This window comes from Copidosoma floridanum, unplaced genomic scaffold, assembly GCF_036245765.1.
Source record: "Copidosoma floridanum isolate Cflo_tuat_1 unplaced genomic scaffold, Cflo_Japanese_pri ptg000046l, whole genome shotgun sequence".
Lineage (NCBI taxonomy): Eukaryota > Metazoa > Arthropoda > Insecta > Hymenoptera > Encyrtidae > Copidosoma > Copidosoma floridanum.
This window is the reverse complement of record NW_028321923.1, coordinates 76934-102694: the sequence shown is the minus strand read 5'-3', so window position 1 is coordinate 102694 and position 25761 is coordinate 76934. Positions and strand designations below refer to the sequence as shown.

The window sequence follows — 25761 nt, the reverse complement described above, 5'->3', positions numbered from 1 at the left end:
ACCCGCGTTGGTCTCTAAGAGGAGAACAGATGTGGTAGCACCGTCCAGAACGCCTTCGACACCTTGCGCCCAAACAGGCCGCTCGCGCAGGAAGCAACAGCTAGCCCCAAAAACCATCTTCTGCATCGGTGCAGGCTAGCTCTCTCTCACTCGCGTCCACAGCTGTAGCGCCTATACCACTACTACTTGTGCAGTGTTACATTTTACATGGCTACAAGCCTTCTTTTTGTACTATAATATAGTTAGTTCCTTTTGTATAGTCTTAAGCTACGACACGTGCCCACAGCCCTTTGAGCCGTGTCTCGTTTGTAATAATTCTGTTCTACAATAAAGGCAATTCTATGCAATCTGCATTTGCTCTGAGTCTCTCTACTCAAGCCCGGAATCCTATAGACTATACCCCAAATATCCACGTTTTGCAAGCTCTATCCAAGTCTTAACATTAAACATCATTAAATGAAGATACGAAGCTTTACAGGGTAGTGTCATGGGCTCTAAGCAAAAAGAAAACGTTACATTAAATTACTGTTACATTAAACTTTGCCTCTGCACTTGTATCGTTTAAAAAACAGCTATTTTCCAACCCTTTGTATATTTTCTAAGTCCCTCGACTACTCACAAAGTGACATGATATTCTCTAACCTTTCAAGTCCTTTTTTGTGTACTGATAAAACTAAATCAACGAATTCGCGAGCCTGTAGCACTGGTGTATTGAGATAGCAACATCAGAAAATTTACTGCAATATCTTGTTTATCCGTAAAATACAAAAACTTTTAATTAAAACAGCTTAATTTAGGTGCATTCGCATTTGTGAGAACATTTTTTGTTGAAGTGTTGAATTTAACATGATTAGGTCCCACAACTTAAGCAGCATTCAAGACTTTTAGATAATTTCTAAAGATTCTTTAAAATGCGAAAGAATATTGTTTGCATTATGAACTTGGGTATCCGATGCCATAGGAAAATTAACAACTCGTTATTTTCATTACAGGCTTTATCATAACTATACAGTTTTGAGTGGAACCCGACCCCGTAACCCTCATTTACCCCTTTTTCGTATCTTAATCTCAAGACACACTTTTTCATGATCTAGATTCTGTTGTGCCTCCAGGGAAAAATATTCCTTGATTTAAAAAAAAAAAATTCAGATCGATATCTTTTTATACAATGTAAGAAACGACTGAGATACGAAATAAACCGTTTTCGATAAAATGACCCACGTATAAATGAGCAGTAAGTTAGTCTGCATACATAAAACAACATGATCTTGATCCAAAGTTTTCGTAAAAACACTTTTTGAATGCTTGACCCATCATTTATAATTACTTTGTAATACCCTAAGTTCTACTTTAAAGGACAAAAATACTCCGAATATCTGAGACGTTTATTAAGAGTTGCTGATTATTAAGTATTAAAAGTTGCTGATTTGATGGATCTTGCCCAATAATTTGGACTGAGCATCTTTCAATATTTCCAAATGCAGAACGCATAAAGACATTAGTTTTAATGTTTATTCGATTGACTGATGTAAATATATCATCAATAACTCTTTTTCAACTATAGCCTCTGACATTTGAAAAAAGTGGTAGCGTTTGGACAATACAGTACAACATGTCAAGATATAAGTTGTTTCAATATACAGGACTTTTTCCCAATGCACCTATCCCCTTAAACCTAGTGGTTGGGAACATATATACAATTATTATCTACCCTACACTTTTATAAAGGTTTCTTTGAACATTGAAACAATCCCTTCTTACATCGGAAATTTCTGATGGTTCATCTTTGTTTCCTGGCATACAACAAAGAACAAACACCATTATAGAGTTGCGGCGTGTAAGAAAACTCACCTCGCCCACGAAGCTCTGCTTATGATATATTTACAATTATTGGTACATGTTCTGTGCGTGTTTTGTTTCACGTTCTTTTTTTATAAATTGTTTTTTGAATTAGACACTGACCCGCTAGTAAGTTTATTATTTCATTGATCGAAGGCTTGCTTTTAGTGTGAATAAAAAATTGCAAGGTTCGTGTGCTTTTTATATTTAACGTCAATGTTGTAATGTTTCCATAAGCACATGGCCGTTTTTCTAATAACAAAAAATACAAATATTAAAATTTAATATAAACTTCAAGCTTAAAATAATGGATAGAACTTCAAACTAATAATATTATTAAACTGTTATTGGTGTGAATATTTCGTATTCTCTAAATAATTTGATAGTTTTTGAATACTGTAATACGATTTCAGTTTTAATACAATTATTTATGCAATGCAAAAACGGATGCATTGTTTGAGATCTCTCTCTCTCTCTCTCTCTCTCTCTCTCTCTCTCTCTCTCTCTCTCTCTCTCTCTCTCTCTCTCTCTCTCTCTCTCTCTGGGTACTTCTTTCAAATAGGTTAAAACTGTATTGTTCTAAATATTTAGAAGTTGATTGTGACGTATAAGAAATGGCAAGAAATATTTAACATAGTTCTACGATTTTCTCGTCATAAGCCTCTTTATCGTTTTATATGTCATTAAATGCACAACATGCCTTGTAACAAAGACATGATTCGTTATTTTAAATTTTTTATTTTACGAAAGCAAAGGATAAAAATTTATTTCATATCAATCTTAATATAAAGTTATACGTGTAGATGTGCTACTTTACGATATTTGTAGAAGTTCAATTAAGGGTATAAATTTTAAGTTATTTTTTCTAGCTGCAATAAAGTAGCTCTATATTATGCATCTGATGAAAATATAACTTTTAAAAAAGTCTCATCTATTTATAGGTTGTAAAAAAAACAGTAATTTTGTTTAAGGAAGGTTTATTCTCTTAGAATATTTTTTCAAATGACAAATCGTGATAGTCAAAAGCTTTACTTAAATCAAAGAAATTATAATGTAATTGAAACATGGTATGAGTTGGAAGAAAAAACAGTTTCAATCCAATGGATAACATAGTTAAAAATGCTGCCAGATGACGTTCTTAATTTAATAAAACACGATTTTCGCACTGTTGTTAGATAAAAACGAAAAAAGTTATGATATTTTCTTCTCTCTTAAATTTACTTCTATTAATCCCTCTGCGTACTGCAAAAAAATGTTCCACGAAATAAGCCAACATATACGCCACAGATTTTCAGTATCAATACCACTGTATAAAGTACTATTGCTCTTACTCTCCAAACTTGATGGATAATCTACTTCGACTCACGAGCTTTTTTTTCCTACCCTACTTACGCTTACACGAGCTGTACGAAGCGCCTTTTTTTCCCCACACCAACAAGTTTTCAATATTTTTTGTCTCTTCTAATGTTTCATTCATGAGTGTTCAAACTATGTATCTATTGATAATATAAAAACAATTGATCTTGCAATTGTGATATTTCAATATGTTTACTACAGAGAGATATTGTCACATACAGTTCATAGAAAATAAGCATTTAGTAGAGAAATGTAGATATATACTTAAATGTTAAGAAATCAGATTCGATCTAATTTGCGCTATAAGAAATTTGTAGAGCTCACTTGCTAAAAAAAAAAAAAAATGTAAACGGAACAAAAAATCGGAAGGTCTTTTAATTTTTTCCACTAACATGAGATATGCCTTACTAACGAACCCGTACTAAAACAGAAGCTATGACAACTGCAGTTCTTCACACTCGTTTTGTAAATCCTCCATATATATGTATAATATTGCTTTAACCGTGTTTTCTCTACAATGAGACATATCCTAAATAAAAGTTATGTGTGCCATACATTCGAGACCTAATATAGTGTACAAATAAAAAAAATTGATAGTAAAAAAAAAAACTGCCATGCTTTAGTATCGGGAAAACACAGCTTCATTCGAGTCATTCTATGCGTTCAGTCGTGACTACTTCGTGACAGTTTATTTTTTATGATGTTAATTATTTTAAGTAGACGAAGGGTTTTTTTTGAAGTTCTTTGATTGACTGAATATTGTGAATTGTTTTTTTTTGTAAGTATGCAGGTAGAATAGTTAACTTTTTCACTAGTAGTTTTATACTGGAAGTCTTAGAAAAGCTTAATTTTTATCGTGACAAACATTTGCACACAATCTCCTTAAAAATCGACAAAATAATTGAATTAGTAATCATCACAGCATTATGAAAAACTGTTTTTTGAATAAAAAAAACTAGTTTGGAAACAAAAATAAAGCATTGCTCTCTCATTGGATGGAAGCAGTCAATGTTGAAAGTGATGAGTCATTAGCTTGCAAGAATCAATGTTCAGTGTTTACTGTCTTGCAGCAAGATGTATTTTATTTCGAGATAAGACGTAAAAAACATATGGCTATTTAACGAACGTATAAGTATAGTGCCTTATAAAAGAGGGGATAAGCGTATAATGAAAGAACTAAATCGATTGAGATTTAGTGATTTTAAAGATTTTTTAAAGATAATTGTTAGTACCTAACGGCAGAACTGAAAATACTGACAATAACTATACTATACTAGCGGCCCACTGGTCTCGGCTTTGCCTGAGACTCACTAAATGAAAGACCGTAGTGTGTTGACATATATTGTGAAACGTTTTTAGTTCAAAATTTTACATCTTTTCCTGCACCTCTCAGAAAAAAGAATCTTCTTATAAGAAGCATATTTCTTTGGAATCCATTCAGTTAATTTGGCAAAATAATGAGCTGAAAAAGTAAAAAAATATAATTATTTTGAAAAAATCTGTGCGTTCCTTATTCCATAAAAAAATCGTTAGTCCTTAACAGCCGTAGATTTGCAATTTTTCCTCTAGAACTCTTTCTTGACTGAAGCTTACAGCAACTATAACTGTCTGGATACCTCAGGATGATCTTTTATGGCCTGTTATCGTAGCACTACACTGATTGGGAGAAAAACTATAACGTCTGAAGTGTTGGAGCTAGTTATAAATCTGTTTTCCAACATCTCCTGGTATTACGCCAAAAACGTTGGTGTCTACAATTTATTTCTTTTGCAGACTTAGTCGTTTTGGTGATCTAAGGTGGGAAAATTGGTTTATGATGCTAGCCCGTTGGAGACTGAGCCGTTTCCTCACGTTTGTTTTCCCTCTATAGCTGTTGCATTCGCCCAGTTCAGACCTGAAAGCGCAAATTGGTGGTTCCCGATTGAATACTTAGAGTTAAGAGAATAATATAGGGTCATCGTTTGCGGGGGTTCCTAGCCATGCAACGAACTCGTGAGATCTGCCAGTTAATGACTGACTTGGTTTAATAGTGGCTTGCTATACATAGTCTTTTAGTCGACGAATCGTTGCGGGAAACGGTAGTAAAAATAAATTTTCTTACTACCTCATCCAAAAATTCAAGTTTTGGTGGCAGTGTATGAAAAAAAAAGCCATTGTTTCTTTCGTATCGACGTGACACCTACATCGCGTATAGAGGGGTCAGAAGAAAAAATTGCCTGTTCCCTACTTTACTTAAGAAAGAAATAGAGAGAGAGCATCAGTAGTGCATAAGTATTAAGTACTTACTTATGCTGCATTTATTTATTTTTTTCAGACTGTTAGAAAAATTTTAAGTGAAAAGCACGCGTCCAACTCTGGTATGACTATAAATTTGTCGTGTGACGCATGCCATCTCTCTCGGTAATATGCTACGTAGTAAATTTCTAATCTTAGTCTGAATATAGAATCAAGTGACTATTGGAAAATATTATAAAAATCAAACATATGAGTTCTGCAGCAGACAATGCCCAGGAGTCCAATGAATAATTATATTAACTTGTATATATTTAAATGCTATTGATTTACAAAAATATTTTTAAAATAATAGTAACTATTAAAATTTAAAGGATTTTTAATAAAATTATGTTGTTCTGCCCCAAATATAACCTATCCCCATACTTAATACTTAAGCTAACTACTATGTGATGGCTCATGAACCACGAAATTTCAGCCAAACTAATTAAAAAAATGGTAGGGATCACACAGAACGTCACTTCATAACCTGCTCCAGCGGTTAACTTGGTTTTACCTTGGGGAGAAACTTTACCCCCGCAAGCTGATCATCAAGCTTTGTCTTTTGTAATATGATGTACTATATTGTAAGCAAGAAAGTTCAACCCTAGGTGGCTTCTAAAAGAACCGATGAGATTAATGGTTAAATAGGAAATTTTCAGGGTTAAACAGATAAAGTCAATACTTATAATGGCTCTGAAAAACATTTGTGGTAAACTTTTCAGATATTCCTTATTGTTATTCTTGATGATCAAAAGCTGACTTGTGGTTAGCTTGACTCTTACCCTCGGAGTCTGCGTGTACGGGGACCGTGCTGGAGGGAGAAATGCCGCTGACCAAAAAAATGTTTCATCTTCGGGTCATTCTCCAGATAAATAACGACTCATCGTTTGTCATGAACGTGGACTTGGAGAATAAATTCAATCGAAGCAATCACTTACCAAGCTCCACTTAAGGGTGGAGTTACATTTTTTTCTTTGTTTTTTTTTCACGTACTATACAAACACTTTTGACATTGATGTCTTTCACCAAGGAGACATAGCTCCTTCTAGACTCTCGCAAAATTATCTTTAGAGAATCGAGTTAATGTACGTCCATTGAAGAAGTATCTGTTATATTACTTTTATAACTTTTCTATTGATCTCTATGTAAGTAATTCCATGTTAGTTTGTTACCAACAGATTTTTCAACAGTAATTATTAAAGGTATGAAATCTAGTAAGGTCGTTTAAGTCTTTGTCTTGAAAAAAAGAAGTTTTGTTCAACAGCAAAAATAAGGAGACAGTTTTACTAGACATTTTTCTAGAACAAAGAACATACCTAAGCTCACACTAGCAGGTGTCATTAACAAAGTGAACCACGGTAATTTTGAGTAGGCAAGATAACAGGTATCAATTATAAACGTTAGTGATGTCATGAACGCTACGCGTACAGCAGCAAACTAGAAGCCATTATGTTGTTCGTCAGTTGCTCGTGAGACTTGTCATCTAGCACCTACGCAGTTATATAGTAGTAGTTGTAGCAAAATGTCCGATGATGAGGTGGAAAAAGAGAGGTTGGCGTATCATTACAGAGTCGAAGAAGAGCGTAGAGAGTATGGCTATATTGACTCTGGCCGTGAGGCTCGTTCAACCTTGTCTCTTAGCAACTCTTCTGAAGAGTCGAGGCAGTTAGATCTAAAACACAGCAAAGATTCTCGCCCGTTACCTACAAGTAACGAGGTATGGTCATTCGAAAACTGCAGTTACAAACATCAACTTGTATAAGATTTTTCTTAAAAATTTAAAAAAATTGTGTTTTTGTAATAGGAGTCTTATCGGAAGGAGTTTGATTGCACGGAATTTGACAAGGAGACAATTAAGGTCTTTGTAAGTATCGAAAATTTTTTTTCGTCTTTCTGTTTACTTATGTTTAAAGAATTTTTTGTATTGCATGTAGTATTATAAAATTGAAATCAAACAGACTCAAAGGATGTTTTTTTTTTTCGGAGTAGAAAAAATATTAAACCGTCGAATCTCTTATAATAGAGTGTGATCAATGTGCCTGAAGTTGATGTCATCAAAAAACTAACAGGCAGGTGAATGAAATCACAAAAAATGTTCAATAAGAAATTTGTGTGACTGCGACATAAATAGTTAAAATTTTTCCTATTATGATAGAAACACGCAAAAAAAAAAATAATATTATGGCGTAACCGTTATAGCGTTTTTTATTATTTAATAATTAGTTAAAATTGACCAATTTATTTCTTCGAATTTCATTTATAATTTTTTTTGGGTCATCACATTGCAAAAATAGCTGAGAATACTTTGTTAATTATTCGATTCTCTCTTTATCGGTACTGTTAAGATTATATAAAACTAATTTTGTTATCCTGGGCTACTTTGAGGGTTGGGTGTGCTCTCGGTAGGGAAAATAGGGTTCGCATCTGGTGCGTATCCAACTAGAGCTAGCACAAAACTGGTTCTTTGATGAAGTTACTACTGTGGACATTTAGGGATTGGGAAAGGAATAAGGAAACGGATAAGAGGCCTTTCATTACTGGAGGGGGGTAGGAAGACGTAAGGCAATTTTTGCTGCGAGAAGGTTGCCTCAACGCTCCTCAAGGAGCATTCCGTGGTAAAAAAAAACATGTGAACAAGCGGCTCAGCTTATGCAAAAACTGCATTTTTGCATTTAAGGCACGACTGACTGATACGAGGGAATATATTACTGTTTTTACCACACTGTATAAAAAATTGGTACTGTTTTGTGTAGGGTTGGTAAAAAAATGTACATATTCCTACATGATGGAGAGAAAAAAAAGCCTTAGAACACAATAATTATCGATCTTATTTGTATTTATTCTGAAAAAGCTAGTATTTTATCGATTCTTGCGATTTATGGCGTTAATTATAATATAAAAAAAACTACCTTTAAAAAAAAGTATAAAGTTATGCAAGTTTGAGATTATTGTCTCTGAAGGTATTTATAATCAATTATAAAAAATTAATTGCAAATGTAAAACATAATTAATTATAATATTAATTAAAAAAAATTATAACACCTGTAAGGCAAGAACGAATTCTGTTTTTTCAATTTAAATGAAGAAATTTTTAATATCATCTTAGCAGGAGAAAGTAGTGAAATCTAAAATTAATAGACAAATTTAAAATGAATCAAATTAAAATATTTTAGTATATGACAAAATAAATATCACATAATTGATTTTTTATTAAAAAAACTTTCTTCACGAAAAAAACTAAAAAGATTAAAGACAGCAAAAAAAATATTTTTAAGTAAATTGTATTTTTCGTTTTTAAGCAAAATGATGAAATGCGAGAAATATTCTTTGCACGTATATTTTATAACTTTCTAAGACCGAAAACCATATTATTTGTATACATTCTGTATACTGATAATACAGTTTTTGGTCTTAGGAAGTAATGAAATCAACAGAAAAATTCAAGTTTTTCTTTTGTAATAAGTAGTAATTTAATTGAATATAATACAATCATAAAAAATTTATTTCCGAGATAAAAAATAATTAATTATAATATATATTTAAAAAATTATTAATCCCATAAGTCAAGAATAAATTCAGTTTTTTCAATTGCAATACAGATATTTTTAATAGCATCTTTGGCATTAGAAAGCAGTGAAATCCAAAATTAATAGACAAATTTGAAGATAAATCAAATTCAGATATTTCAGAATATAACAAAATAATATATTTTTTAACATAAAAAATTTCTTCACGAATAACTGAACAGATTAAAGAAAGCAAAACATTTTTTACGTACACTGTATTTCCGTTTTTAAATGAAATGATGAAATGCGAAAATTTTTTTTTGCATACATACATTCCGTATGCTTATAATACAGTTTTTGGTCTTGGGAAGTAATGAAATCAACAAAAAAAATTCAAGTTTTTCTTTTGTAACTAGTAGTGATTTTATTGAATATAATAAACCACTGGAATAACACGGTTATATCTAACATTACTCGTGAATGATATTATATTGAATAATACAGTACGTATTACATAACTTGCCAGGACTGATTTTCGAGTTCTAGATGTTACATATTAACAGTAATAGATAATTTTTTGTATAACAATTCATCATTAATTAGTTTATTAATTTTATAAAGTATCTTTAAGTGTGCATTTAGTATAAATTCGTTTATTAATAATTTTTTTGATAAATCATAACAATTTTAAAAAAAATTTTAAATAACATTTCAATGGTGCTTATAAGTCAATCAATAATTCGTAAAATAAATGGACAAAAAAAAAGTGCGTACCCTGATAGAAATCGACCATTTTTTCAAAATTTAAATAATGTTTTTTCCAACCTTTTTCCAGCATTTTACAGCTATTTTGTCAAAATATAAAATTCTGGAAAAAGGCTAGAAAAAACGTTTTGTAAATGCTCACAAAATGGTCAATTGTCTACCAGGGTACAAATTAAATTTTTACTTTTCTATTTGTTTTTTTACAAAGAATTTGTTCTTTTGTACATTCAACGAAACGCAAGCTTGAGGAGCAAATTGAAATAACTTATTATAACATTTAAATAAAATATTTTTTTCTTGGTTGGTGATTAACTATTGACTTCATAATCAACTAATTAGAAATATACGAAAAAATTGTTTTATACATTCTGTTATCCGTAAAAACTTGGTATTGATTGTTCATTAAAAAACTCAAAAATCAGTCCCGGCAAGTTATGTAATACGTACTATATTATTCAATATAATATCCTTCACGAGTAATGTTAGATATAACCGTGTTATTCCAGTGGTTGATTATATTCAATTAAATTACTTCTAGTTACAAAAGAAAAACTTGAATTTTTTTTGTTGATTTTATTACTTCCCAAGACCAAAAACTGTATTATTAGTATACGGAATGTATGTATGCAAAAAAAAATTTTCGCATTTCATCATTTCATTTAAAAACGGTAATACAGTGTACGTAAAAAATGTTTTGCTTTCTTTAATCTGTTCAGTTATTCGTGAAGAAATTTTTTTTGTTAAAAAATAAATTATTTTGTTATATTCTGAAATATTTGAATTTGATTTATCTTCAAATTTGTCTATTAATTTTGGATTTCACTGCTTTCTAAAGCCAAAGATGGTATTAAAAATATCTGTATTGCAATTGAAAAGACTGAATTCATTCTAAATTTATGGGATTTATAATTTTTTAAATATATATTATAACCAATTATTTTTCATCTCGGAAATAAATTTTTTATGATTGTATTATATTCAATTAAATTACTACTAATTACAAAAGAAAAACTTGAATTTTTTTGTTGATTTTATTACTTCCTAAGGCCAAAAACTGTATTATTAGTATACAGAATGTATACAAATAATATGGTTTTCGGTCTTAGAAAGTTATAAAATATACGTGCAAAAAATATTTCTCGCATTTCATCATTTTGTTTAAAAACGAAAAATACAATTTTTTAAAAAAATTTGTTTTGCTGTCTTTAATCTTTTGAGTTTTTTTCGTGAAGAAAGTTTTTTTAATAAAAAATCAATTATGTGATAGTTATTTTGTTGTATACTGAAATATTTTAATTTGATTTATCTTTAAATTTGTCTATTAATTTTAGATGTCACTGCTTTCTCCTGCTTAGATGATATTAAAAATTTCTTCATTTAAATTGAAAAAACAGAATTCGTTCTTGCCTTATAGGTGTTATAATTTTTTTTAATTAACATTATAATTAATTACGTTTTATATTTGCAATTAATTTTTTATAATTAATTATAAACACCTTCAGAGACAATAACCGCAAACTTGCATAACTTTATACTTTTTTTTAAAGGTAGTTTTTTTTATAGATTTCATAACTTTTCTGATAAAAATTCATTTCTTAGAATTTTTCAGGGGATTGGTTGTATGATCAAAATTCTTCTTTTTCAAAAATTACTTATTATAATTGAATATGACTACCTTCAGAGACAATAACCTCAAACTTGCATAACTTTATACTTTTTTTTTAAAGGTAGTTTTTTTTATAAATTTCATAATTTTTCTGAAAAAAAATTCATTTCTTAGAATTTCTTAACGGATTTGTTGAACAATCAAAATTAATTATTTTTTCTAAAAATTAATTAATATATTTAATTAAGTATACCTTCAGAGATTGATCCTTGCGATTTATGGCGTTAATTATATTCTACAGATATAAGTTTTCGTTACAAAAAAGTTATACTTTTTAAGATCTATGAGTTTAACGGTCATTTCATAATCTGAAATGTTAATAAAAAAAAATATAAGTAAGTTAGGTGGAGGAAAACGATAACTCTGCAATTTTTTGGCATTTTTATGATTTATAGCCCAAATTTAACATCATCACTAAATGTGATGATACAAAAAAGTTGTATTTTGACGAGACCTTCAACCATCAAGATTAATGTATTACCTCTTGTGCAAAACAAAAAATTTGGATACGGGAAAACGACTTTTTCTTCATTTAACAAGCACTTTCGGCCCTTGTAACGTAAGTGTTACCTCGTGTGGTACATCCTAGGTAAATATGTTTTACGCAAAAAAGTTGTATTTCAATATAATCCACAACTTTTTCGTTCAATATCATAATTTAAAGTACACAACAAATAATTTAAATAAGAAAAAACTACGTTTTTGTGATTTTGAAGCACTTTTTGGCTCACAGAATGTTTGGGTTACATCCTGGACGAAAATTTGGAATACAAAAAAGTTGTATTTAAAATATAGCTACAGTTTTGTGGTTTACATTGAATCTCAAAAATATCATGTTTTGAAGTTATAGTTAAAAAACTATTTTTTTTTTACTGAAAATACCATCTCAAAACGACTGCCATTTTTTTTCAAAAGAGAAAATCTTACGGATCTTAAGCCATCACGTAAGACATAAAAGACGAAGCTATTTGTTAAATTTCAGCCTAATCCAATAAAGACTGCATAAGTTAATCAAAAAACTTGATTACGCCCATAAATATATACATACACCCCTGACGCTGAGGTCCACGATCGCAATTTTTTCTTAACTAAAACATTTTTTTACACAAAAACAATAAGTTTTAAAAGTACTTACACTTTTCGCTCTGGCAATAATATAAAGCACTCCTGAGTATCAGTCGTGCCGAAAAATCACAGAGGTCCTTGCCTGAAAAGTCGCACGGGCCTTGATCCATTCCACAACCTGGCCGACTGAGCCACTGCGCGCTCGTTTATTAAGATTCCATGTATGACTACATATACTTAGTACTTGTATAGAAAAAAATCAGTGGACAGTGAGTGCTTGGGTACTCAAGTTACAAGTTTTTTTTCTGTAGAATCATGTGGCAGATAATATGATTATAAATATAAGTATACCTTTTACGAAACTTTATTGTAAACAATGGTGGTGCAAATATCGTATAAATAAGTATACCTGTGTTGATTGAGTATGGTTATAATTAATATTTTAATACTTAATAAGTTGACATTATAAACAACATATTATCGCACAATACAATATAAAGAATATAGAGACTAGCCAGTACAAGACTGTAGGATTTCATCGAATCTTCCGTTGATTTCGAAACTACTTTCTACTGCCTACGCTGATTACATTTGTAACGTCACGCTCACATTTATCATATATGCTCACATACTTATTCCTAATTCATTTTTAGTATCTAAAATATTACTGTAACTCAGAAAATAAGACAAACCATCATGTAGTACCACTTTCTTTGATAGCAAGGTAGTAAATGCCAGTGAATAATGTTTCTTTAGGATGTTCATCACACATAGGATTTTAGACAAATATAATTGAAGTATTAAAAGTATACTCAAAATACCATAAGAAATGCCCAAAAAAAATTGCAGATCGATCAATCATACCATCTTTCACATGTTTACTTTTAAAATTTTGCTATTTAACATGTACCCTTATGAAAAAATCTTATAAAATTATTTTTTTTAAATCTGTATAAACCTCGGAAGTTTTGTTTGTGTGAAAAATTACTTTTAAATAAATCCGATTCATTTTCAAGTGGATCTATAACTCTTTTTTTTTCTTTTAATAAAACAAAAAAAAAGAGGTCAAGTATGCGTAAAAGCTCGTATGTAAACTCATTCTATATAAGAAATAAAATATTACGCACCTATTAAGGAAGGTTAAAAATGTCGAAGATTATATGTAAGTTAACGCCCGAGACAGAGCTAAGGGTTGATAACGTGAAATCTAGGACATTTTATAACCTCCGAACGTGGTGTGTATTCTAATTTTCATCAATTCTGCGTCGAGAGAACGGATTTTGGTCCTGCAAAGCGGGACGAAAGGTCCTTTTTTCGGCGCAGTATAATAAAAAATAATTATTTTCAGCGTTGTTGCCTATATTCACGCTTCTCCCACCTTCCTGACTTTTGTTCTCAATTACAGAGAAAAACTTGTCAAAGAAGAAAACGCAATAAACAAGAATTACTGTATTTATACAGTACGGAAGTTCTTTTTTTTTTATATAAAAATTCTGGAAAATGTTAAAATGTACAAACAATAATAAATACATTAATCTTAAAAGTAACATATTAATCATACATAAATAAATGTTTATTAATACATATAAAAGCTGTTCTGCTGATTTATATACTTTTTTCTGAATTTTTGAAAAAAACATGTACCAAAAAAAGTTTATTTTATTAAATAACTTGTCTATTTTGTGTCTAATGAAACTAAATAAATAAATACACAAAAAATGAGGATTTACATCAAAAATAAATTACGAACTGTAAGAAAAAATGAAGTAGTTAGGTTTTAATTATCGGGCCCGCTTACAGCAAAGTAGATCAGGGGCCTGCCCAGATTAGGTCTCACAACTTGTACAGTATCCAAGAATTAAATTAAATTTCTTTTGGTTTTTTAGAATGCGAAAAAATGTTGTTTGCATTATGAACTTGGGGATCCTATGCTATGGAAAAATTAACAACTCTATTTTTTTATTTCAGGCTTTATCAAAACTATACATTTTTTTTTTTTTTTTTTTTCATATATATTAGAGTGCTCTACGTCCGGCTCCTTTAGTAAGGGCACTGCTATAGGCACTTAGCACTTTGGAGACAGAAGGAAAGAGGGATGGGAGGCCTCCCATTGCTGGAAGGGGGGTAGGGGGGAAATAGGCAATTTTTGCTGCGAGAAGGTCGCCTCAACCCTCCTCGAGGAGCATTGCGTGGTGAAAAAGCACATGTAAGAAATCACAGGGGTACTTGCCCGGAAAAGTCGTACTATGGCCGGAAATCGAACCACGGTCTCCCGCGTGCCAATCTACGACCTAGCCGACTGAGCCACCGTGCGCTATAAAACTATACATATTTAAGGAATACACAACCCCGTAACCCTCATTTATCCCTTTTTCATATTTTAACCTCAAGCCACAATTATTTTTTACCTGGAGTTTGTTGTGCCTTGAGGAAAAAATATTCCTTGGTTTATAAAAAAAAATTTTCAGATTAATATCTTTTTATACACTGTTGGAAGTTACAAAATGTGAGAAAAAACGGAGTAATCAGGTTTCAAGTATCGAGCCTACTTACAGCAGAGTTGATCAGAAGCTTGCTCAGTCTGTGAAAGGTCGTGAATTTACATCTTTTAAAAAACGGTTTTTTTTTTTTTTTTTTTTTTTTCATCTAGAGAGATCAGTAAAAAAAAAAAAAATAAGCAAAATTTAAAATGTGTGTTACAGTGTGGTGCGATAATATTAGAAGGTATAGGAGAACTGAGAACTGGATGTACGTCAAGAAGGGCGGGGAAAAGGGGAAGAACCAAACAAAATTAACTTTTGTTATACTTTTTCTCAAGGTCACGAATCTGAAATCGTTGATTTACTCCCTAGTGCAGAACGCGCCTATAAAAGTATAACTACAAAAAAACTGTATATAGCCTTACTCTATACCTATAAGAGTTATGTTAGTTAATTTTTTTTATTAGCGTTAAGATGGCTACTACATTTGCCAAATTATTCCACTGAAGACAGTTAATGTTGTGTAATATATGTTACATTAGCTTAAGTGTCAAAAACTAGCGTGTGAGACTCTAAGTCCCCCGGTAATAACGAAGTTCGCGCATGTATTTAGGAATCACATGTATACTGTAAAATACAAGGTTCATAAATACATGTAAATTTAATATGTTTTTTTTACGATTTATGGCGGTATATTTATGTTTTACCTGTAATTTTGTCATGTATAAAAGGCTTTGGAACTTTTTAAAATGATTTTTAAGGTTATTGTTGGGTAAAAAACAAGAAATATGTCCAACATATTTTTAATCAATTCGCAAATATGCTAAAATTTTTCCCGAAGATTTCTACCTCTATTTTGTAGAGAAACATAAAACACCGAAATTTACGGTTATGTCTTGATATAACTCAACGCCTCTTTTTTCGTGTGGCACGGTATTTATTGCACATTCAGGAACGTGTGAAATTTGTTATTATTGTTCTACTTTGCTTCCTTTTAAAAATATGGCGTATTACGTCACATTTGGAGATCACACCATATTATAAAAACCCGTTTAATCAATACCGGCTATCTGCATCGATCTGCCATACATGCAAAAATTACCTAATAATGTACTTAATTAAAGAGACAATATAGTAATGATTAAAAATTAATATAGAATTAATATTAACTACTATATTCTATACATATACGCGCAGGCAAGCATGTACACACTTGCACAGTAATAGTAGAAAGTACATATACAAACAGTTATTATACATGTACACTTTCATGGTTTCATCCATAATTCTGTACATTAGTTACACACACATAAAAATGTGCATGTATACATTATATACGTGTACACTGCACACAGAAACATACTATGAGTAGGCAATAGAAGTATGCAAAACACTAAATGCTGACTGTAGATATAATATATATATATATATATATATATATATATATATATATATATATATTTCCTATACTATATAGTAATCTCGATGGGGCATTCCACACAACCCCCCACAGCCCCCCACCGCCCCTCCATAAAATAAGGTGAAAACCGGTCATTTTTTCCCTTATTTTCACATATCGCAGTTTTTTCCTAAACTCCCCACAGCCCCCTGCCCATTTTTTCGTGACCCCCACCGCCCTCCCCGCCGTCTGCCACACTTCATTTAGAGACCGTGGATGACATCGTATTTATCGTATTCCTTGGACCTTGATGTGTATACAGACGTGTACGTGTCGTATTTGGATTAGTCTATTATTTTTAATCTGCTTCAATGTTGAATTACTTTAAGACAAAACTGTCTTATCGACACGATTTATCTCATCGTCAAGATAAATTTAAAGTCATAGTTGAGTTATAGGGCGTCATTGCGCAAATCATCATTATTATTATATATTGAATATCAAAGTTAACTGTTATATTATATAGTTGACTGTGTGGGGCATTCCAAGCAACGTTCCACCATATAAAACCATTTACATTGGAAATATTAAGATTATTAAGTCATTCATGTTTTACTCAGAGTCTTTAAAAAAAAATGTAGTTTAATACATCATAAAAATAATACGTCATATATATTTTTGTACCGTAAAAATGTTTATTTGTGAAGAATGTTAACCAATAAGAACATGTTTTGTTTCTTACAATATATTTTGTTTTCATCAATTTTTTCACAGCACCCAGGAGGTAAATAGATGGACTTTATACATACAAATAATATAAAACCATTAAATTTATGCAACTCAATACGACGAAAAATCAATTTATATCAATTGTATTTCCATTTCTTTGTAAGTAGAAAAATCTTGGGGCGTTAAGCTTTTTTTTGTTAGCATTTATGATAAACTACAAGTAAATTTTTTATGCGTATGTATTATATTATTTTATATACTAATGAATAATACCAATACATACAAATATTTTAAATACATTTAGTTTATCATTATTGCAAACCGTAAAAGTTTCGCATTAAGATGACTTCTTTTATGTGTCAACTTATTAAACCCTATCAAACGAGAAAGACTTAGGTCTATTCCTATTCTGTTTCGAATTAATGTTAAAATTGGTCAAATTGGTACAATTGCTACAACATAATATAGATTGATGGGATGTCATATTCAGTGATAAATTTTGTCCATACATATTGGAATATTAAAATGATATTGTTATTATAAGATACACTAATTTCATGATCAAAAATTTTTTTTCAAACTATATTTTTAATATCTAAAATGTTTTCTCTATCGATTTGAATAAAAATGTCCATTTTTATTTTTGCATCTCGATAAAGCTACGTATACTTGACAATGAGAAAAAAGAGGTTTTTTCAAGTATTATCCTACATTATCAAAACTTTGACCTTGAGACTTGTTTATAGTCATAGCAAATGCTACGACTAATGGGAATTGTTTTCTTTACAAAATAAAGATTAATAATGAAGTATTTCCAATATATAATGTAGTTTTAGGAAGAAAAACTTTATTACCAACTTTTTTTTCCGTAACTATTTTGCCTTCTGTGTTATACTTAGACAATTTAGTAATTTGCAATCGTGTAGCGTTACATAATCCGTCTGATATACTCAAATTTCGAGTTAACATTACCGTTGTACCTATTTTTGATTGAAGTTCATGAGGTGGCAAGCCTTTACGAATATTGTTTAACATTTACGGGAAAATTTTTATAAATATTATCATCTGATTTGTCTTTGTCCCTCCATTTAATTTACTTAAAACTTTATTGTTCAAGCAAAAAGTATATTTACTATGTAAAGTTAGTATTACATTATTACCAAAACAGTTGTTGTTAATATTAAGTATTTTAGTACAGACATCATCTGTTATCCAGGATTTAAGAATGTTAATAGTTTCTGTGTCCCCTTCTCCAAATCTTAAAAACAATGTTGAGAAGTCTTTATCACTAGAACGAATTTCATTTTGTAATCTTAAAATTTTGAAATACTTCCATAAAAATGATAATTTAATAGTTTCTTCTATTATCGTGGTTCTATTACCATTTTTTATAACTGGGAAGATTTGTCAAAAATCTCCTCCTAATTCTATAAGTTATTACCAAAGCAGAGTTTTGTATTACACAAGTCTCTTAACGTACTATCAACGATTTCTAGAGATTTTTTCGGAATCATGGAAGCCTCGTCCCATATATTTAAATCAACTTCCCTTAATTTTTTTTTTTTTTTAAATTCTAAAAATACACTATCGATATTATCTAAATCTAAAGGTAAACGGAAAGTTCTTTGACTGGTCATACCTTTTGTTAGTAATACAGATGCAATTACTGTCCAAAACATTGACAAAATATTGGTACGCCTAGAAAAAAAAGATTTAATAATAGTCTCATATAAGTAGGTTTTACATGTGACTAGAGTAATTAAAACTTTTCGTTGTTGAAAATTTAATCAATAAAAAAATGATGTATCACTTTTTTCTTTAAACATAACGGAGAGTTCTAAAAAAAACTCTAAACGTACCACAATACTACCTTCTGCGTGATGAGAAAATTTACTGATTGATATGTAACTAATGCTTAACAATGTGGATTAAAAACTTTACTTCCTCACAAAATTGTGGGCATCAACCTTTTCCCACTACCAGATAAAATTGAAGGGCTCTTCTTTTGAGTTAGAACAGTAGGGGGTTGGCACGCGGAGAGCGCAGAGAAGCGAAGCCCCACTAGTATATATATGTACGTATGTATGTGTGAACGTACGTTTTTACCGTTTTGGTCCTCAACCAAGAAACGCCTAAAGAAGTTCTCACATCAGAAAACTTGATCATTTTCGAGAACTATCAAGTCTTGTGTTATGTGTAGGTGAAACTCGAATTCGTTTAACAAAATAATTCCCCATTTTGTTTTTTTACCAGTGAGTGCACATGAGCATTGCAAAATCATATTAACGCAGCCATCTAAGAGTGCCAACACACTTCCCTACATTCAATCTTCTCGAACGTTTATTTTTAGGTCGCTTGCTCTTGCTATCTGTTGCTATCTCTATTTTTTATAGGTCGCTTGCTCTTGCTATCTCTTGCTAGCTTTCCCTATTTATTTATTGATTTTAATATTCAAATTTTCCACCAGTTTTCTACTGGTTATTTGATCGTGGCACCTGAGCTTAGATGGATGTGAGAGTTATGTGTAATGCATGTCAACCAAAAAAGTGCTTCCATTCATTTAAATTACATTGGCTTGCAAGAATTTTTTCTTGACCTTGATATAAAGCGTAACAGGAGTGGATTTTGCTTGATTCTCCCCTTCACCACGCCTCTCATGACTTACTTCCGGTTTCCTCTCCACTACATGATGCCACAGATTTTTAAGTTTATAAATTTTATCTTTTTTTCTTTTAACCGATTCTAAAATAAAAAAATTTAGAAAAAAGTCACAGTTACCAAAGTGATTTGGAACCCCCAGCGTCATACTATTTTGTGACCGCGGCTCTTACCTACTCTACTGTGAGCAGGCCGAACATAGTAAAATCAATTACTTCATCTTATCTTACAGTTTGTAAGTCATTTTTCACAAATATTTTTATTTATTAAACATCAATGTTTTTGGTGTTAATATAAATCAAATGAATAATCAATTTACTTGATAAAATTTTTTTTTTTTAAATGTTTTTTAAAAAAAAACAGGCAACTAGCATATTCTCGCAGAGCACCTTTCCAATTGATTGATGATGATCTATTCCTACGTTTTCAATTCATTTACGATTCAAGTAACACTTTTTTCTTTAGTGTCTTTTTTCAGTGTCTCGTGTATTGGTCGTGTCTTATATGCAAAACAACGCGTTTTACAAAAATTCAGCTACATATTTATACTTGCAAAATTTTCACCAGTGCGGTATTTACAGAAAATCACTCAATTTTAATTTTTTTTTGGAAATAAATTTTCCTCTGCATCCTTTCTAACATTTCTAAGTTATTCGTTTTAAAATTATATCAAGAATAAGCGGCTACAGAGTGGTAACAGAAAGTAACGGTCTCAAGAAAGATACGCTGTTCAGAAAAGCATCTTGAATAAAGGTTCTTTTCCGTCAATTATTCCGATAAATAATCGTCCGAAAAATGTTAAGCACATCACAGTGTTTATGTTCAGTACTTTTTTTTTTATTGGTAATGTATATAAAAACTATTAATTTGCATGAAATTAACAAAAAATGTTTTGCAGTAGTAGTAGTAGGAGAAGTAGAATTTTTTTTGAGTTTAAACAGCGAATTAATTTTTAGGCAATCATAATAAACACTAATTTCCTGATAACTATTATTAAAAATATGTTTAAATTTCAACTGTTATGTTTTTGATTATGCTAAAATGTTCTCTATTAAGTAAAATTGGTTGCAAATTGCTGAAATACAAGATTTCAGAGTTGTAATTATTATTTTGTATTGCAAATTGAACTATATAAAACATTAAAGTCATAATTAAAAAAGTTCTTTTTTCCCCAACATTAAAGTTCTTCGTATCTTTAATAGAACTTACTTTTAAACTTTGATCCAGTAATGCTGCAAGGTTAAAAGAAGCTAAATTTTAAAGTAATAAATCGTTTCATGACATCTTGTTGAATGTTAGATAAAAATCATTGAAAAATTAGAGATGTTAATAAAGTTGCAAACCTTTGAATTTTAAACAACATTTTCACACTTGTTTGCACAATCACTTTGCCAGAAATAGGTGGTAGATGGTCCGACAATAGCACTCTTCGGTAGATAATCAAATAACTGACAAATCCTCTCAAGCTATTTTTGCAATACGATATCCCAAAAAAAGTTACAAGCAGGATTAGAAGAAAAAATCTGATCGATTTTTTCTATTTGTTTGATAAGAAACAAAGCTGGCACGTTTATGCCCCAAAAATATTTTTCTATGTTATCTGATTATAATACAAAGATATTTTAACAAATTTTTCTGGAGTTAAAAGACAATTTTTTACTACATTTCTCATCAACCTGTTAATACTTGTCAGTTAAAGCAATGTTTTTATCTTTTAGGTCAGAGGTAAATCGATATTCGTTCAGGGTACCAAGAAAAGTCAACTAGGCGAAACCACGTTGATGTTTGACCCTCCAGATCAGTGTGATTTGGATAGAGTTGAGGCAGGATTCCACTCCGATGACATCTTATATGTTCGCTTTTTTTCAAGGAACGAGGCAGATGTCTAAGTATAGACAATTGAAAAATGTCACAAGTTTTTAAAAATTTAGTATATAAGTAGAAGAAATGAAAAAATGTAAAAAATAAAAGAATAAAGTGTTTGTATTTTCATTTTAAATCTTTTCTTATCTACAAAAATAAGCACAATATGTTGGAGTCTTCATAGTACTGGTCTTATTTATAAAAATAAAAAATCAACAAATAATAGTCAAAAATCTTTGTTAGCTGTTTATTAGATTATATAAGTTAGAAACATATTTGTCAAATAATATAGATGAATTACTGATCTTATAACCCTTCCCTGCTGTGAGATCTAATGTTATTTCTGTAATTCCGTTATCTAAAGAAAGTTACCACAAACAAAAGTACTGACTTAATTACCATGCATGGATATGTGATTTATACATTAAAAATTATAAATTATTTATTCTATGAAAATTAAAAAATCTCACGATATATAATGTTTCTATTTCTAGTAAAAAGTAAAATCATTTTAATTTTTTTATGTACTTAAAGTGGTACCAAAAATTTAATTGCCATAGAAATGGGAACATAATTAATGTTCGTACAAAAACCAGACATTTTTGGGGTTCTTAGCTTTTTTTGTTTAAATTAAATTAAAAAGTTACTGACTTGCAATTTTTTCACATGATTCATTATACTATAAAATTTAACAATAATATGCATTTTACATAGAGTTTGGAGTTATAATTCTAAATTAAAAAAATCGGATATTAGTATTAGTTAGTGTACTAAATCGTTTTTTACAAAAAATATTCTAAAAATAATCTTATACTCCTTTTCTTGTGATAAATAACATATAAGTCAGATTAATGGTTCATTTACGCATCTTGTACGTTTTTTCCTTGCATCTAATGCTGCTCTTACGGGGTATAAGGCCACGGAGGGCGTGGTTGCACATCCCTATATTGAGAATATACAGAAAACTTTTTACCATTGTTGTATAAAGTATTATTCTTCTTAGTTTTTCTAATTTTTTTCAATTTCTTGCACGGTTTTTTCACTAAATATAATATTAAGCGCCTATGATACTTTTCGAATAAAAATATTATAAAGCTTATGACACATCCACTAATTAATAATACTAGCAACGGGGTGACGTCAGTAATACTTAATTGTGTGAATGTAATTCCTTTTATTATTTCTTTCTTTGGCCGATATAACTTTTTTTCCCAGAATAGTAAACCATTTTCTCTATATTTCTGAATGCTGAAAAAAAATATTATTATAAGTTTTGGACAATAAATATTTTTTTAAAGATACTTACTGATGGTTTAAAAATCTAAGAAGTGGATCTCCTTTTTTTAAACTAATAGCAAATTTTCGTATGGTACCAAGTGGAAAAACTAAGATTCTACATAGGGAATTGTAAGAAGTTGGTTTCTTAATAGATCCAATCATGTAGAAAACAACTCTCTCATTGCATACCTGGAATTAAAAACGAATTTTTTAATAATTTATACTCTCAACATAATAGACATTTTTCTAACACAAATACCATCAACAAACATGTTATAGAATAAATCATCAGTTTTAAACAGGTTTATCAGATATATTTAAAAACTTAAATACTCGTAACAGGTGGGGATATGGTAGAGATAGGTATGTCTGATATCCATAAGAAGTATTTTCGTAACATTTCAAATACTTTTTTATTTAAAATTAAAATCTATGTGCAAAAAAAATGGGCTATAGTTTTTCTTTAAAAAAGCTAGTTCGGTCATGTTGGCTAGCAGTAGGGTTTTCTCACTTTTGTGTCCCCAAACTAAGAGATCTTTTAAGATTTGTTGATTCAAAAGTATTTTAGCTACGTTTTTTCAAGTGTATAGAATAATACGCATACATGTTATCTTACTAATATCTTACTAATATATAAAGCAAAGTCGTTAAAACCGTTGTAATCGCTAACCGCGAAAACTACTGAACCGATTTTGCTAAAATTTTGGACACTGATTCATGATACTTCCTAGATGGTTTTAGTATGGTTTTTATCCTTAAAAATTTAATAACAATGGCAATAAATGAGCTCAAAGTTTCTCAAAAATACGCCAACTTTTCACTTTAGTTCAGTAAAATCCGATAGGTGGCGTTGACATAAAATCAAAGCTACCTTTAACATAATTAAATAAGTGTGGTAATAATACGCTGGAGCGTCTCGAAGGTGATGCAGTTGTACTTTGGCAGTTCAACGAGCTGTACAAAGCATGCTGATGATAGTCTTGCAGCTAGGTATCCCGGTTACAGATGACACTCTTCTTTAGAGGGGAAGGGACCTAGGTATCCATTCTCCCTAAATCTCGTCAAGTGCAATTAAAAAAAAAAATTAATTCCAACCGATGCCGTCTCTGCCACAATACCAGGAGACATATCTAGCCAGAGCACAATCTGTACCAACTTTTCAGAGTTGTGTGGCAGTCCCACCATCCCACCTGGTGCAGTTAGAAAAATTGTGGCTACAAATATAAGCAAGGGAAAACAGCTCTGAGGGGCACGGGCATCCACAACGGCTACCTGCTTGTACGTCGCGTCCCCAACGCGCTTACCCACATCTTCCCGTCTAACGATGAGCGGTTGGTTATCCGGGGAATGACACGAGTCGAGATATTCTTTGGTCCTCCCTACCTCCCTCCGTCACAGTCTCTGTACATCGAGACTCCTAGGGTAAGAATCAAGCAAACCGTAGCCAGACCTTCATCATTAGAAATAATAATAAAGAATAGCCTGAAAGTTTCACCACTGGCGCTTTTTAGGCCCATTATAAGTATTTACTTTCCCTACTTAACCATCAATTTCATCGGTTTTTTTTTAGAATCCACCTAAGTGTAAACTACCTTGCCAACAAATACATTTTTATTACCATTTCCGGAAGTGATTCTTCGACTGAAAGACTATATTAACTAAAGACAGGCACTATTAAACCAAGTCAGCCATTCACTAGCAGACGCACAACGTCACCTGCGGAGTTGTTCTTCGAAAGGCTGGAAAACCCGGTGACCGACAATCCTATACTATCCTCTTGACTCTAAGCATTCAACCAGGAATCACTAATCCTCTCCAAGGTCTGCGTTGGGCAAACCTATAACAGCTATGAAGAAAAAAAAAACTCGAGCCAATGGGACAGCCTCCACTGAACGAGTATCACTAACCAATTTCCCCATCTAGGATCACCAAAACAACTGAATCTGCAAATAAAATAGGTGCTTTAGACACCAACATCTTTGACGTTATACCAGGAGACGTTGGAAAAGAGCACTACAACTAGCCTCAAAGCCGACACAAGGGGCTGCCAGTTATTGATATTATTATTATTATTATTATTATTATTATTATTATTATTATTATTAATGTTATAACTGTTATAATAATAACTTAAGTGAAGAATTACAGAATTAGGAAATTTGTATAAAATTTTTCTTAAATGTAAAAAACCGTTTTGTACGGCAAAATATAACAATATTATTCTAAGCATCAGGGGTATTGCACTGCGAGATTTTTAGAACAAAGTTCTGTATGTCACGTTACTCGGGGGACTGGAATTCTAAAACTGACAGATTTTTTTTTTTTTGAAACGAAAGTGGTTTACCTAGGGTCTATTCCTCTTAACTTTCCCCCCTTACCCCGTCCATCTCGTCACCTGTTCTCTATACACTTCCCCTCTCCCCACTATTTGTATATCTGCCAACCATCTCGTACTTTTCTGCACACTTTTACCCACCATTCCCCCTCACACTGCCAAGCAATTAATTTTTAAACAAGTTTGAATTCTTTTTTCCCACAATAGTTTTTTTTTCACTTTGAATTTTTGTCTTTTACAATTCTAAAAAAAAAAAAAAAAAGAAAAAAAAAAAATAAACATGTAGAATAGAGTTGAAGAACGTATCAATTGAAGAACGTTTCAATGGTTTTTAAAGGCGCTTATTTCGAATTCGACAAACAAATTATGTTACATTATCACATAATTACATAAATAAAGTAATTCATTAAATCAATTATAAATAAATTATGTAAAATCATTATATAAATATATTTCGAGTTTCATATCACTTTAATGGTTTTTATGGGCACTTATTCTTAATTTGATAATTTAATAATGGCACAATGTCTTTAAGTAATATTATAAAA

General features: G+C 30.8%; 1 protein-coding gene across 1 annotated transcript; it reads left to right on the top strand.

Moving 5' to 3' along the window:
- The first annotated feature begins 6925 nt into the window (after positions 1-6925).
- Positions 6926-21729, top strand: LOC149373065 (uncharacterized). The gene is made up of 3 exons (XM_089597981.1): positions 6926-7186; positions 7274-7333; positions 21456-21729. Exons 1-3 carry the CDS (start codon positions 6992-6994, stop codon positions 21624-21626), a joined length of 426 nt encoding a protein of 141 aa, XP_089454107.1. The 5' UTR covers positions 6926-6991; the 3' UTR covers positions 21627-21729.
- The last annotated feature ends 4032 nt before the right edge of the window (positions 21730-25761 follow it).

Bases quoted from the DNA above. Each gene is read 5' to 3' on its own strand.
- LOC149373065 (XM_089597981.1), top strand. From the start codon at position 6,992: ATGTCCGATGATGAGGTGGAAAAAGAGAGGTTGGCGTATCATTACAGA. The intron at 7,187-7,273 runs GTATGGTCATTC...TTTTTGTAATAG, and splicing joins CGTTACCTACAAGTAACGAG to GAGTCTTATCGGAAGGAGTT. The intron at 7,334-21,455 runs GTAAGTATCGAA...TTTATCTTTTAG, and splicing joins AGGAGACAATTAAGGTCTTT to GTCAGAGGTAAATCGATATT.